This window comes from Saccoglossus kowalevskii, chromosome 3 (assembly GCF_978046115.1).
Source record: "Saccoglossus kowalevskii chromosome 3, keSacKowa6.1, whole genome shotgun sequence".
In the NCBI taxonomy this organism is placed as follows: Eukaryota; Metazoa; Hemichordata; class Enteropneusta; family Harrimaniidae; genus Saccoglossus; species Saccoglossus kowalevskii.
In genome coordinates, this window is record NC_140643.1 from 25,441,388 (window position 1) to 25,458,491 (window position 17,104).

General features: G+C 34.4%; 1 protein-coding gene across 1 annotated transcript; it reads left to right on the forward strand.

The window, feature by feature from the left end:
• The first annotated feature begins 5,065 nt into the window (after positions 1–5,065).
• Positions 5,066–17,104, forward strand: LOC100377244 (uncharacterized). The gene is made up of 4 exons (XM_002739345.3): positions 5,066–5,173; positions 5,997–6,441; positions 14,809–14,998; positions 16,901–17,104. The coding sequence occupies exons 2-4, from the start codon at positions 6,056–6,058 to the stop codon at positions 17,009–17,011; spliced, it is 687 nt and encodes a 228-aa protein (XP_002739391.1). The 5' UTR covers positions 5,066–5,173; positions 5,997–6,055; the 3' UTR covers positions 17,012–17,104.

Sequence of the window (17,104 nt, forward strand, 5' to 3'; positions counted from 1 at the left end):
CTCAACACTTACCACATGAACTGATGCATACATTCACAGTTCATCTCAACTCTTACAACATGAACTGATGCATACTTGCACAGTTCATCTCAACACTTACCACACGAACTGATGCATACATTCACAGTTCATCTCAACACTTACAACATGAACTGATGCATACATTCACAGTTCATCTCAACACTTACCAGGCCAACTGATGCATACATTCACAGTTCATCTCAGCATTTACCACACGAACTGATGCATACATTCACAGTTCATCTCAACACTTACCACACGAACTGATGCATGCATTCACAGTTCATCTCAACACTTACCACTCGAACTGATGCATACATTCACAGTTCATCTCAACACTTACCACACGAACTGATGCATACATTCACAGTTCATCTCAACACTTACCACACGAACTGATGCATACATTCACACTTCATCTCAACGCTTACCACACGAACTGATGCATGCATTCACAGTTCATCTCAACACTTATCACACGAACTGATGCATACTTGCACAGTTCATCTCAACACTTACCACACAAACTGATGCATACTTGCACAGTTCATCTCAACACTTACCACACAAACTGATGCATACACTCACAGTTCATCTCAACACTTACCACATGAACTGATGCATACTTGCACAGTTCATCTCAACACTTACTACACAAACTGATGCATACTTGCACAGTTCATCTCAACACTTACTACACAAACTGATGCATACACTCACAGTTCATCTCAACACTTACCACACAAACTGATGCATACATTCACAGTTCATCTCAACACTTACCACACGAACTGATGCATACATTCACAGTTCATCTCAACATTTACCACCCGAACTGATACATGCATTTATGTACCATGTAATATGCATTATGGTCCACTCTTCCTCAAGAAACAAATACATGAGTGGCAATTTAGTCAAAGACGAGAAAAAAATAAATGTGCCTTATATACATTATCGGCATTGCACGCTGACCAGCAAGTTCCTCTTCATATGTCACAAGGGGTATTTGAGTATGTTAATGAGGAGCCTCGTTTTAAAATACATAAAAATAAAATTGGAGTAGATTGGGTTTGTACCCCATTTTTTCCCTTAACATAAAAATAATAATATTGTTGTACCAATAAATGTTTTTGGACCAGAAAATAGCAGTAATTTCACGGGTATTTTAAATCAGAAAATTGAATGTCACATTCCAAACTACTACAATAATATTATAGAATACCATATGAACAAATGCAAAACAAAAATAAAGTGGGAAGTTTTGTCATTTCCGTGACATTTCAACGTCTTGTTTTTCAATATATAGTCGGTAACCAAATGTTAATGTTTCAGTAAAATAATGGTATGAGCGCATATTAATGAATTCACGAAGAAAATGGCGAAAATCTTCAATTTGACCAAATCACTTGCTTTACAATTCAAACCACTCCTGTCTGTAGCCACTTAGATTTAACAAAGGCGAATTCGTGCAATGGTTTTATACAAGCTATATATGAACAACTCCGAGATTGCCTGTAGATTTCTGGGCTTTTGATCGAACCAAATGTCATCCGCTCTTTGAATTTCTCCCTTGCAATCTCGTACTTTAAGGGCGGCGTTCGAATTTCGTGTAAACAAACAAGCAAACAATGTATTTTATACGCGTTGCGTACTGTACGCTATATCGCCTTTTTAAGTATCTTGCATTTGCGATTAGAGGGTGGGCAAGGGGGTAGCTGGTACAGTTTTACGGGAAATAAAAAGGGCTTTTTACAATTTACAAAGAAAAAAAAGACGTTTTTACAGCTTACAGTGATAAAAAATAGAACATTGAATGGTCCGAAGTGCTCTCCGACTCAAATTCTCCGCCATTGCTGCGCCGCGTGTAGAGACGCATGCGCATATTACCCTCGTAATGCTCTTCATTCGGTTAGAGGGCCTTTTACGCCTTGAAATTCAATTTTGCAGTGAATTGTGTCATCTAGTCGTTTTACAGTTTCTGAAATGTAATTTCCTTGGATTATTCTTTACGATTTTTTTTATTTGGATGTAAATTCTTGTACGTACCGAGAAAAATGACACATTTTTACAGTGTACGAAAAAAATATTTGATTGATTACGTTGTACGTCTATCCTGTGATTACAGAATTACGGAATTTATTTTTTCAATTTACGTTGTACGAACAAAAAAATATTGCAATTACGTTGAACGAAAATAACCTTTGCCCCCCCCCCCGAATAGATAGACCCTTTACCAAAGAAGTGTTTGTGTTGCGCCCTCTGTCGGCACACTTCTGGGAAAGAGTGATCCTAAGTATGACGTTGTATAAGCCTTGGGTCCTGGATACCGGGATTGTAACATGTAAATCACAGTTCATGTAAATCACATTGTTGTCCTAGTCAAACAGGCTGTGGACTCTCACTCCGTGGGCATCGGTAGATATCTCCGAGACCGGACCGTGACTAGACTCATCATCACCCCGAGCTCATCGGGTGAAATTATTAGTCGCGTCTTGTACACGTTACAGGCGTCTTGCTGATTTTATTCTTCGCGCAGTTCCGAAAAATTTCTTGATCTTTTTACAGAGATGTCAATCATTTGGTTCAATGACCTTTTACCTCTTGATAATACCGCAATTATTGTTTTGGTGTCTGTTCGTTCGACATTTGACGATAAGGGTTTAGAACCCTTTACATTATATAACAGTATTTTTGTATGGATGTGGTGACAATGACAGTTAAAGTATCATTGCTTGGAATGTGTACATCTATATTGTATTCTCTCTTGTATTCAACAGGATCTGAGAAGATGTTACGAATGGATCATCATGAATTGATTGCTTTTTCTTTTTTTTCTTTTTTTCTGTTCTGTTTCCGAGTCGTTTTGCTTTGCTTTGTTCCTGTAACCAAGTTACCATCCCTTGTTAAATGTGTAGGTGTTAAGGTAGAAACGGGAAAAACGAGAGTTAAAAATGTACTGCGATTCAGACATTTTCTAAATGTTACTAAGCATGCTACTATAACAACCCATACATCATTCTAGCATGGAGGTACCTCCATGATTCTAGGTAGTACATATGCCCTACCGATGTTTAAGAAATTAAGAGATGGCTAATTCTGCTGCTCTTCTTTTTTGGGAATTCCAACAACTGCAAACGTCGTTTTTTTTAAAACTTTCATTCACGCAAACGACCTGTGAATTTCACAAGACGTCCGTACAACAACGAGAGACTGGCACAAGAAAAGAGCTATGGACCCACAGCTTGGACAGCGATAGCTATTACGCCCTCGCCGGCGGATTCACTCGGACGCAATGAGAAGCTGGTATCAATATTGCTACGTTTGTTGGCAGACAGTGAGCTGTATTGCAATATTGCTGGTCGGGTTTTTTCGTTCACAGTAAAGGAGGCAGAACAGTAAAAATGGTATAAAAACATAAAAATTATCCTCACACGGTACAGCTTACAAGAAATAAACAAGGCATTTTACGTTCCATTTACAGTAAAAAATAGGTTTTTACACTTTACCGATAAAGCAAATTCCATTTTACATTTTTGTAATATATTTGATAATTTGTGTTTAAGAATCAAAATTGTAAATTGTGTAAGAATTACGACATTTAATGTGGAAAATGCTTTATACGCTTCCAAAAAATAAGATCTTTATACAAAATTACGGACGAATAAAATAGCTGATTACATTGTACACCTTGTCCATGTCTACGAATTTACGTTTCTTATTTATTTAAATTACATTATTACGAAAATAAATTGATTACAGCTTACGAAAATACCCCTCGCTTGCCTAGCCTCTTTATAGTTCACAATATTTGTTGTCAATATGTAAATTAGAATACGTAATGTGAAAATATAATGGTAAAAAATGTCCCCAAATTTGTAATTAGTATCGTGAAAGTTGGACAAACGGCTCTCTTTTTGTTTCACGAAGTTAACAGAAATACAAGAGGGCGCACCCCAAAATATAGTTAAGAAGAAACAAGCGCCTTTTAAATGATCCATGGGAAAAAACGTATTCTAGTTTGTCAGAATGTGTACAGACGAACGTGACATTGTGACATTTCAACTTTTCAAGGCGCCAAGTTCTGGAGTAAGTTATGCATTTAACATTGTAGTATAGGTAATTCCAAAATTTTATATGTATATATTATAATGTAAACGCAACCGTTGTGGCATTTACAAGATTTCGTTGAGTAAAGCGTGTCGTTTATAAGACTCTTTTGTATAAAGTGTGGCGTTTACAAGATTCCTTAGTATAAAGTGTAGCATTCACGAAATTCCTCAGTATAAAGTGTGGCGTTTACAGGATTCCTTTGTGTAAAGTGTGGCGTTTACAAGATTCCTTAGTATAAAGTGTAGCGTTCACGAAATTCCTCAGTATGAAGTGTGGCGTTTACAAGATTCCTTAGTATAAAGTGTAGCGTTCACGAATTCCTCAGTATAAAATGTGGTGTTTACAAGATTCCTTTGTGTAAGGTGTAGTGTTCATGAGATTCTTTGTATAAATTGTGCCCGTGGAAATTGTGCCGTTTATAAAATTCCATTGTGTAAATTGCGTCATTCACATGATTTATTTGTGGATGGTGTAGCGTTTACCAGATTCCGTTTTGTATAGTTTGGCATTTACATGGTTTCATTTGCTTGTCTGGGGTCTAGGCGGGGATTAGAGAATTGACATCGCCGATGACTGATTTCAAGATATATTTATTCGTTAATTGTAGTTTCACTTCATCGAGCCGAGTTAAATACCAAGATCATGAAAAGTCAAACGAAATCATTCTCGTGGACACCCAATGAGCGACGCGTGAAGCGTGCTAATAGAACACTTGTGTCGCGTACGTGGTTCCGTTCGAACACAGTCCATGCCGACTCGTGATTGGTGTCAGCGACTGAAAACGAGCCCTCTGTACTGAAAACGAGGATGCTATAAACTAATTTGATAATGAACTCTGCTTTTCACTGTATTCGTGCAACAATGTATTGAAGCCCGGTACAATCTGCCGTAGGAACGAGGCTATTGTTGTCATTGGCGACGTTTGTGTCACGTGGTCTTTAGACTAAACAGCAACGCGCAGGTTGCCGACAAGAGATCACCAAGCAAGACACCTGTAACTTTAGTATTCAACATCAAACTGCTACCATCTTGAAACCAGGTAAGAGAAATCAAACCACTGACTCTAACCACAATAAAGACTGTGGGAAAGTATATCTACTGATAGTCTTAAGTCAATATTTTATGGTTGAATTAACGAATATTTTTGTTGCCGGGGAGTTGAACAGTGTCGGAACGGGAGCATGTATGTACTTCCTCGATGGCATTGTCTCGCTGGCCTTTGTGATCTGTGCTTTCATCGCAAATTGCCAACCCGTGTTGTTGATCAGAGTTTAGTTTACTGTACGGGCCGTTAACGAGGCCCTGTCCCGCTGCCTCGAACAACTCTCGCGGATTGGTGTATTGTCGAGTGTCGTAGCTCAGTTTATTTTGTAGTTCGTTTTAGTCAACCTGTACCGGAGTTCCGTTTCACGTATTTCTAATGTCCGTTTGTCAGTGAACCGAGTGACAGGTTATTTCAACATGGCGACAAGAAATAAACCAGAGTTGTGTTTTCAAATAACCAGAGCTTTGTTGCATTAACAAGTATTTACACTGCCTTGTAAAGTTTATATTATCGGAAATAGTGAGCTTTGCCGATTTGGAACTAGTACAACAACTTGGTAAGACGCGATCTTGGTTTCTAGACTGTGGATATTTTTACTGCCGGGTTCGTGAAGTTAATTGTCCGTCGTTTTAGTACTCAACAACTTCAAGGTTGTTTTTGCAAATATGCTGTAACAGTACTTCTGTTAAATCCACTGTTGAGTGTGTTGATCGCTTTGTTTGTTTACTTTTCGTGACTAATCTCAAACGAACACATTTGATATTTGCTGTCATAAAAAACATTTACATGTTACTAGTATTTTGTGTTTGCTTTTCAGAGTGCAGATCTCGCCGTGAACACGCGGGGCCTCGCAAACCAAATCCCCGGCCCGTCAAAATGACGACGCTACCGAGGATTGCACCGAGGGAGACACCGGTCTCGGCGCCTCCAATAAGGGAACCGAAACAGAGAAATTTAAGCGCTACGGCGACGTCATTGCCCGCCCCGGCAGTCAGCATAAGCATGAACGGGAAACCGGTACCGGCTACGGTGTGGGCTCGTGTCACACATACAGCCGTTTCTAACTTGAGACCACATCAGTTCCCTAGGCTAAATCCTCTGAACCCGAGGCCCTATAGACGGACGGTGAGTTTGGAGACCACAGAGGCTCATCACCTGTTATCTCAGAGGGTGATGGCGATGAAACAAAGAGAACATTACAGGTTTCATAGCGGTTGGCAAAAACCTTTTTACGGATCTCCTGCAGACAAAGAAGCTTACAGGTAAAGTAAAATGGAGTAACTTTTAATTTATACTTGTCCTGATCTTTTCCATCACAATCCAACAACCTGTTGAATAAAGTAAACATCACAAAGTCAAGTACACATATTAGAATACATATCAGAACACATACTAATAAAACAATATTGACAGTATAAAGATCAATATCATTCACTTAAAAAATTGTGGATTGTCCAGTAAATACTGTAAAAACAGTAATTTTCACTGATATATAATTTTACTATTTTGTGCTTATCCAACCAGAATTTAAAATCAAATTCATAAGTAAAGCAATGGAAAAAAATCTCTTGTAATTTAACACGTTAATGTGAACTATTATTATTTTATTAGTTTGCTTATCAGCAAAATTAAATTTATAGTACATATAACATAGACTTGAAAACAAGCCCCCATCTACAAGGCGAGGTGAGGCCTAGAGTTCTCTACAGAAGAGCTTCTATTACAAATCAATTTGTATGCACAAATTTTAAATTCGTTTAAATTAAGTTATATAACCTGATCTTATGGCGGGAAAGCTTGCCGCCCAAAACACAAGTTTATGCCAAAATGATAAAAAAACCTAAAAAGCATTTTAAACCGATTCTCTCAGCTAAATTAAATATAAACACAAACAATAATACCCCTTTTAATTAATTACGTTTATTAACAAGTTTTCTTGAATCCAAGTATATATTAAAATATTTCATAATAAGAATTTGTTCCCATAAACTTATTTAAAATTATTTTTATAAACATTACTTGAATATTTGGTTGTTTTAGATGAAAAAAGTAAGGTATTTATGAATATGCTGAAAGGCATGCCCAATATTGCCACACTCAAGTTAAATATTATAGTAGGCTTTGTGTGGGCTTGTCAACAGGTAAACAAGAAATATGATAAGTACGGGGCATTAAGTCAAGTATAAGAGGGGTGAGGACATGTCAGATATGGTACTAATATATTTATAATCTGGCAAATTTCATACAATCTATTCTGAGATATGTTAATTATTGAATTTGATTGATGATCAGTGTACATGGAAAAACAAACAGGAAAGTCATTATAGTGTGGTCTGTGTTTGCCGTGACTTTGACTGTTAGCACGGCAAACATCATGAATCACAGAGTCAATTCAAAGTCATGGGCATAGTAGATTTACCATGGAAACGTTTTTTTTCTTCTTATCATTACAGCCATACAAAATCAACTACAGAATTTCTAATGATCTGTTTTGAAACCGTGAGTTCTCCTCACAATACTCTTATCATTATATCTTTGTGACGACGGCCTAATTAACAGTGGCTATAATATAACTGTGCAAATCTTCTGTTCTTTGTTCCATAATCTTGCGAATTGTATACATTATTTATGCGGGAACAGCATAATCTACCCCGGGTACATGTATTCTGAGTTTGACCTTTGTCTTCTTGTATTCACACTGTGTCTCCATGTTCTAAATCCATGTGCACACCTTAGTGACAGAACTCACCTGAAACCTGACAAGGTTAAAACCCCTAACGTTTTGTTGCTCAGACTGGTGTGAGTATCCATGCAGTGGAGGTGAAACCTTGAGTAATTTAGCTATGCTTCATTCAACATGTATAAACAGTCTAAACACAGCCTCCATTTTTTTTATTTATTACAAATCCGATAAGGTGACACTGGTCAGATTAGTGTTGATGGGTCACAGTGTGCCACTGTGTGACATAGTTTGGAGAACCAAAAACAAACATTGAAATTTTTGCCTTATATACCGGTAGCTTTAGAACTAGTATTCCACTAATGCTGGTTCACTTTAAATAAGTATACTTCTCAATTCCATTAATTAGAAAATTATTAGGTAGTGGTAATTAGTCTCTTATCTATTCATGCTTAACAACTACTGTAAAATACTTTATTTTCGCTTGGAAAAATTTTCACTATTTTCAGTGAATGAATAATTCAGTGAAAATAAAATCCAGTGAAAATATACCTTTTTTCCTATAATTTACATTCAACTCATCAAAAATCAGTGAAAATAAATTCCATACAAAACACCCAAAACGTCTTTTCAGCGAAAATTAATTCCAGCTAAAATACATTATTCTACAGTAATTACTTTCCAAAATACCTCCACAGTTATTGAAATCATATTTACATAAAATATGAGTCAACTTTTTTCTCCCTTAAGTTTGTAGTGTAGAATAAAAATGCCTTCCTGCTGAATTTTTACCTTCGATAAAATTTCTATTTGTTTATTTATTTATTTTCTTGTGTAAGACGATGCATATTTTAAGACATAGATTCAACACCAGTTTGGAAGACTCTAATAGGAAAACAATTGCCTTTAATCATACGTATTTAACACCGGGAATGGCAGGTGGTTTGTAAATATATGGTACCCACCAGTAAACAAAGAATCTATTGTAACTGTGTGCCCAGAACGACCTCAATAAATAAATCTTTTAGAAAAAAGGAAATGACAGTGATGCGTTTATCTCCATTACAATCCTTAGTATCATATGGGTGGATATGTTGTAGAACTTGGGAGGAAACGTCCCCTGAATAACGTCCCTCTCCCCAGAGACAGGCATTGATCTTTGTTATTAATTGTAAGAGTTTTGTCCACTTCACGCACACTGATTCGCATGCCCCGCTATGATCGACAATAGCCTTTTGTCATTGGGACACCAGTTGCCAAGCAATGCTAGGACAATCACAAATATGGAAGGGCCCGTAGCAGTAGACGATTTGATCAAGTATTTTTTTTCTGTACAGCATTTGTGTGAATGGAACAACAGAATGCAACATTAAAAGGGTGTATTTCGACATTGTAAGTAGTCGAAAGGACAGACTTAATAACCCGAAGTGAATAAGAGTTATGGTTTTTAACACTGTTCGAGCTTGGCAATAGTAAACATTGTCATCGTAAAAATAGCGCATACATAAGGAACCAACTTTAGATTGATCACTTCTGTTTGCTCGTTCACTACTTCATGGTGTACCATAATAGATCAGTATTGTTTCTCTTGCAAGGTTTTTCTCTGGAGTTTTTCTAAACTATCTTTTCAAACATATCGGTTGCGTTAAAACTAGCCCACACCTTGTTTTTAGTGAAACATAATTTTCTTTTTATTTGACTCCAAGAGAATCCAATTTCCTCCCCGGTTAGATCCTCTTAGTAACGTTGTCTGTGGGAACTTGTAATTAAATATTATATTATCAGCAATTCAATATGTTGAATGGCCACGATTGCCCTATTGAATCTATTTTTATTTTATTTTAAGTTAAGAATTGAACAATGAAAATAAAATTTAGTAGCTTTCTGAACAAGTGTTATTAAAATTGCTAAAGTTCTTTTAATTTGGATATAACATTTCATTGACATTTCAAAAATCTTGTACTGGGTAAGTGCATGGTAAGGGATGTACCATTTAAAAATTGCAATGAAGTCTAAAGGAAATTAATAAATCACAAATTTCTTTCCTACCAACATGGATAATTTTTTTTTTTTACTCTGTGTGACAGCTAGTATTTTTGTCTCTATGTGGAAAGTAATATTTTTTCCCCTTATTTCCAATAATGTTTTGTTTTGATTCACCCATAAATAACAATACCATTTGATGTTAATGCAGATATATGTATACATAGCTGAGTATCCAACATTTTCCCACATTTCCTAAAGTATTTCTTAAAGTTTTTTTTTTGCTGTTTGTGCTGAAGTGAAAATAAAATCCAGCCAAAATGCCATTTTACATTCGACTGATCAACAATCAGCAAAAATTAATTTCACACAAAACAGCCAAAACGTATTTTCAGTGAAAATTAATTCCATCAAAAATAAAGTATTATACAGTAATCCTCATAAAGTCATAAAATAAATTTTGGTAGATAATTACTTTTATTACTACAATATTTATTATGTTTTGCTATGCATTTATTTTATCATTATTTTCTGCTGATGTTAAATAATTCTTATAAGTCTTTGACAACTTAATACAATCACTAAAGGTAATTCACTTAATATTTACACCACAAAATTACTCCCCTGAAGCAGGCAAACTTTCTAGCCCAAATATTTCTGCACTTTTTTATTATATTTTTCAATATTTCTGAAAATGAACCCTAATTTTGAACCCAATTTCCAATTTTTACTCAAAAAATTTGTTGATGAAAAGAGGGAACTGGTGGTGGAGATTTTCAGTGGCAAATAAATCTAACAAAGCTTCACTTGGTATATCAAATCAGTGCTGTCTTAGGGTAACTTAGGCCAGACTTTTTTTATTCCTTGTTTCTCGAGTTTTTATAAGGCAATTTTTTTGAGGAGGGCGGGGAAAAAAATAAAATTAATTCTATTTTTCCATTAGATTTGTGTGATTCTCAAAGAAATGGAATAAAATTTTATTCCATGTGTAACCTTGTTTCTCATCTGCGCGAGACTTCGGTGCTTTGATCATGATACTCCCACGAAAATGCAACTTAGATTTGGTATACGTGGTGGGCGGTAAAAAAATGAAGATAAAAATAATTGTTTAGCAATTTTCGCTCTTACCAGTCAGCAGGTGCGAGAAATTACGCTGAAATAAAGCTCCTGCTCATTCGGCAGGTTCGCGAAACATGGGATAATAAAAGTCTGGCCTTACTGTTAATATAATGTATATACGTATGTGCTCACATTCTCTATCATCCAGGGAATATTGTTGGTGTCATGGCACATCTTTAAATAAATTCTGCGCACTTTTTTTTCAGATAAATTTTCAAAAACAATTTACTTATAAAAACTTATAAATATTGTTCTTGCCATTGACCCCCCCCCCACCAATTTTCAAATGGTTGAACCCTAACTGGACGGTTTACACTGCATCTGTGTACCTGTGTGTAACAATACAGTAATACATTACCAGTTGCCAAATTCTTACTTAAAATAAACTCTTTTGTAATAACTTTGATTGCAAATCTAGAATTCTTGGAAAACATTTTTTTTTTCATATACCAGCTTAAATAAAATTTTGAAGAAACAAACAATGTACAATGTAATTTACACATATTGTATATGTCTCATATCGAACATGACACCTTGGGGCAAACAAAAAATATATATATTTTATTTTGAAAAAGAAATATTGTACAAAACAAGGTGTTTACCGTAATACTTTCAATCACCAATACATACTGGTGTGATCTCCTGTGCAGATGTATGAAAATCCCATAGGTACAAGACAGTAGTGTTACTGTAATGGAAATAGTAAATTGCACAGAATTTAAACCATGTAAAATTGTGCACCAAACATGACAACACGATAGAATTTATATAACCCTAATCAAACTAATTCCTATAAACCCTGTGGGGATAGTACAATTAATAGTTATATACACATACAGGCATATTTTGAGAATTTGTCCAAAAATTTGTTATTTTTTAATAAAATATATTATATTACACAAAGCAAATAGTATTTTTTAATTAAACATGATGAACAAAATATTAAATTTATTTAAAATATTACTTCTCTCTTCTAATTTTCAATTACCCTGTCAATTCAAAATTTTAATATTTAATTTTTTTAATATTTTCATTAATAAAAATTGACCACTATAATTAAATTGAATATAAAATTGATTTTCTACTCATAAAAATATTGCTGCTGTTTGCAGTAACCATTTTGTTTACAACGTACCTACTATTATTACCTCACACCTGAGGTTCAGAATATCTGTTGAACCCTTTCTTATTTGATTTTACGAGTGTCCTGTTTTTAAAGTAATTGATTCTAGTTCAGTGTAAACATCTAGACAGTTCTGCTTTCAACCTGTCATGTCTTATGGATGTTAATATTTAGTTACACAATATTGTTAAAATTATTGGCATGCCTAATAATGACTTGTCTCAGTCAATTTTAAAAGCTTTCACTCACGCAGCAAAACAGAAAAAATATATGTTTTTAATTCCTAATTCAGCATTTTAGATGAATACTCGTTTAATTGGCTCAAATTATATTACATACGACTGGCTGAACACAAAATGTTTATAAACATAACTGAATAACAAGTTTTGAAATAAATAGTGCCGCCTTTTGTTAAGAGCTGTCTCATGAATTATTCATGACTCTTAAGTAACTAGTTGGAAAAAAAATCAATGCCTATTGTACCAAGATGAAGTGTAATCGTTGCCGTTCGAGACATTTTTGTTTGTGTGCACATATGTTGTATTTCTCCCTATTGTTTTTATCTGTTTCTTTTGTCTTAAGATTTTTTGTTTTGGTTTTATAAACTGTCCCCATTGCAATGTTTCTTGAGAACAAGGTAGCCATATTTTTTTTTTAGTTTTGATGAATGACTCGTTTGTAATTTTTGTAATTGGAAAATACATGTCACGGATGTCAGTTGCTAAGCAACACAGAAACAAAATAGAGGAGACAGCTTTTTTTTAAATTATGTGCTTTATTTGTTGTTAAATGAATACTGTTAATAAAAACATGTATGACAGGTGATTGGATTGGGAAAAGAATGAAAATTGTATCTCGGAAGTTGAATGTCACTTATGTACATGTACTGTCGATTTTCAAGACTTGGATCTAGATCATGTTTAATTGGATCAATTTATGGTTTAAACAAAGCTTTGTTTCTGATATTAAAAAACAAAAAGTAGTCATGGAAACCTCAGAAACATTCAAATCCTCTATGATACACAACTCACATTAGGATTTTTAGTTTAATTTTTCTAGATTTGCATGACTACTTTCTGTGGTTTCTGTTTTTCAACAATTCCACTGTGCAGGAAAAAAAATTATGTAGTGAGCATATTTGTTTTTTTCTATTACATTTTTTGTAATATTTTGGTACAAACCAGAAAAAACAAAAATCGTGAACGGCCTAGCCCCTCTTGATCAGATATGCATGCTGACAAGAAATAATTTTTTTTGTTTTTGTTTTTTAGTCTTATCAACTACATGTACATATTATTCGACAAATTATAGTCAATATAGGAGTTAATATCTTCCTATTCGTTGTTATAAATGTACACAATTTTCTAATTCAATGATGCCTGTGTGGATGCTCATGTTTCAAGTTTCAAAATTTGTATGTCAGTCAATTTCGAAAATAAATGTTTGAAAAATAAATTTTCATGAGAAATAAAAATAAATGTACAATTATAATAAAAACAATTTAAAAAAAAAATGTGTATGTTCAACAATTTCATCGACCTGAAGAAATTTCAAAATTTTTAAAAATTCTCTGTCCCCAGAATATTTGCAGTATGTATTTACTTCAATTTAATTGAACAGATCAAAAGTAAATTTCTTCAAATTCAAATTTCAGGTGCCTGTCTATCTACCTGTCTTCCATTCCTCATAAAACACCTGTAATAAAAAAGCACCCCAAGGGGATTTCAATAAAATAAAAAAATAAGCAGCTTCAGGCCCCAGCTAGAAAAAACCTATACCAGGGCCGTGTTCTGAACATGTACCATTATTGTGTGCGGCAATTCCTGATTAGAATGTGATGAATGCTAATTCCAGTGTGTTGCCATGGAAACTGTCAACATAACCTTTATTGCGTGCATGTTTTTTTTTTATGCATACAATGCGTGATGTTTCAACTGAAAAGACTACAATGAGGAGAGCAAAATAGCAAAGATCTTCCTCCTTCACCAATTTGTGCGCTTATTGAATTTACCTGGCGGCTACTTCGTTGATAAGTGCACATTTCAGTAATACCTTTCCAAACCTGTATACTTCACACGATATTTAATGGCAGTGTACATGTACACGACTTCCCGTCATAGTTCTGTCATTCACTCACGGCCGTATATTCTGTCTGACTTCATTCCTTGCACGCTGAGAGGGATGACTGTATAGTGTTTAATCAATCATGGCATGGCATGACGGATATTCCATTTCATCAATTTCTCAAAGAACAAATAGAAACTTCAAACATGCACTGTATTGACAGTGTATATTATGGGGGGCCAGCACTTAGGAAATTCAATTTTACAACAGAAGAACACCGAGAGTTTGTTCAAATGGTTGAATTTGTATAAAAGTCAACATTTTTTTTTTCCTTACACTTGTTAATTTATGACAAATTGCACTGAATTACTGATCAAATCAAGTCTGTGAATTTTTTTTTTCAATTATTTTGTATTCTGCAAAGAAAAATTGTTAATTAAATTGGATTTTGCACAAACTAAAAATGGAGCTGATGTGGTTTTATCCTCTTCCCAGGACACATTTTAAGTATGCTTTCTGAATGAACATTATGTAATTGTTGAACTTGTTAGTGATTCCCCAACAATTCATCCTCGCTTTTTACACTGCTCTGAGATTAATTTATAATAAAAATTAAGGAGTTAAAATTTAAATTGTTCATTTATTTGTTTCTTTCATCAGGCGTGATATACGCTCAAAGCTGAAGGAACAAATGACAGATAAACTGGGTTTTCAAAAGCAGATACTGAAAGACAAAGTTCATGAAAGCGAAGTAGCTGTGGATTATGACAGGAAGTGTCTTGAAGATGACCATGAAGACGTCGTCAAGAAAGCCATCTATTTAAAACAGTTTAGAGACGAAAATAAAAAGGTTAGATTTTTCTTTTTTATTTGGAGCTCAGAAAAAAAATGTTTTATTAACTCATTGATCATTAAATGCACAGAGAAATGTTAGGTGTTTGATTTGAGGAAGAGGAGAGAGCAAAGTTATTTTTTTATTAGAAAATTGTGAACATTTCAAGCAGTGAAAATTTCATGGTTTACAGAAGTCTTGTTTTCAATAATTTTGATTTGTTTCTATTACTTATCAAATTTTATCAAATTGTGAAAACCAAATTTGATTAGAGGTAACATTATTCAGGCTGTTCGATTTGTATACGAACGATTTGATTGTTATACTACCAGTCACTCATGAAAGAAAGTAATGGCGGTTTTGTCATTGTTTGCAGAGAAGTACATCCTAGAGGCTGATGTAACTCAAGGTAGCGTGAGGGGAAAGGGGACTAATAGTTTCATTCTTATTAAGACTTTCCCCGCCCGTTATTAAACATGCAGTTAAGGCAATGTATATGTTTTAAAAAAGCTGAGATTCAGGAGAATACGATCGTTTCATGTTAATATTTGCTCAGGGGATTAAGTTATGGACATTCCCCGTGAACCTCCTAAAATCGAATTTTTACATGGGATTGCTGTTTCTTGATCTTTCCATCAGTTTGATTTTTTTAGTGTTGCTTTATAAGATAATGATCTTTGAAACTGGGTTTTTATGTGCCTTGTTCTTGAGATATAGTCCGTTGTACTTTATGGACTATATTTTATTAATATATCGATGAGCTTATGGCCAGAACTCAAAGTCAATGTCTCGCTGGAATGTCTATGAGACGTCAGTTTTTAGCCTATTTTGTGATGAATAGTTGGTATAATTTGTGCATCGTTAGCGTAATAGTTTTCAATAGTTGCCATAGTCAAAAATTAGTTTTTGTAAAAATCCCATTAAATGTTTCTTTGTATTTGGCTGTGGATAAACAGATAATTAATTACCAAATTGTATAACATTTTGATCAGACTTTATACAGGTATCTGATCTATGAGGACTCTTATAACGTGAACAATTGATGGACTATTTTATAGAAAGTGAGCAAACTTAGTAACTGAAAGTGGATGCTAACTTCAACAATATCACACAACTAATTTATTCAAGTCCTTTTGTTATGTTGAACAGCTAGCTCCAGCAGTATGATCAGTTCTCTGAACACATGAGGGCCATCGTGACAACATACATTTACTTACAGGATATACATGCCTTACTCTCTGCCTATGGAGAGTGTACCGTTATCTGATTTGTTATAACCATGGAAATACAAACCATGTTATAACCAAGTTAGCACTAAATGTTTGCCTCCCGATAAACAAATTCAATGTTGCGTTGGCTCTGGTGAACAGAGATTTACATGTGGTTTTTTTTTTTTTATGTAATATGTGGAGAGAGTCTACTAGGTTTTCAGCAACTTTTATTTAAAAAAGACACTGAGAAAAGCTTGAAATCTAAATACTATAGCCAAGAATGTATGTTTGTACTTCGATTGTGATTGCATAACGGTCAGGCTACAAAGTATATAGTAAATTTGTTGACCATCCAGTCAACAAATCAGTATGCAAATTAAACAATTATTTTGTTTTCAGTCTGTCGCTCAACTTGGTATGTAAATGTATGGAGGACGTGCTCACCCACAGCTGGGTTCATGAAAATAAACCGAAATTACGCATCAAAAGCATCGCACACAGTAAATTTTGACCAATGCTTTAGAGAGTATACAATATAATGTTTAATATTCTGAAATTTAACAAAAACAAATTTTTGTTCGTTTTTTCTCCTTTTGCTACCTCAATCTGTTTACCTGATCATTGTCAATTGCATAAATCAATATTTTTATCCAACTATTATTATTATTATTATTATTCTAATGATCGATATTGTTGTTTATCTTGACAGCTCATGGAGTGGAAAGAAGAGCAGGACCGCCTCAATAGAGTTCTACAAAATAAATACGAACGTGAACTGGTTCGGTACAACCCAATAAATTGGAGCCATACGTTGACCTAACCATGCTAGATTTAGTTACTATTTGAGGTGCTTGCAATTTGTACAAACTTTAGTCATTAAATTACAAGCCTGCTTTTATTTTTTTAAATGAAA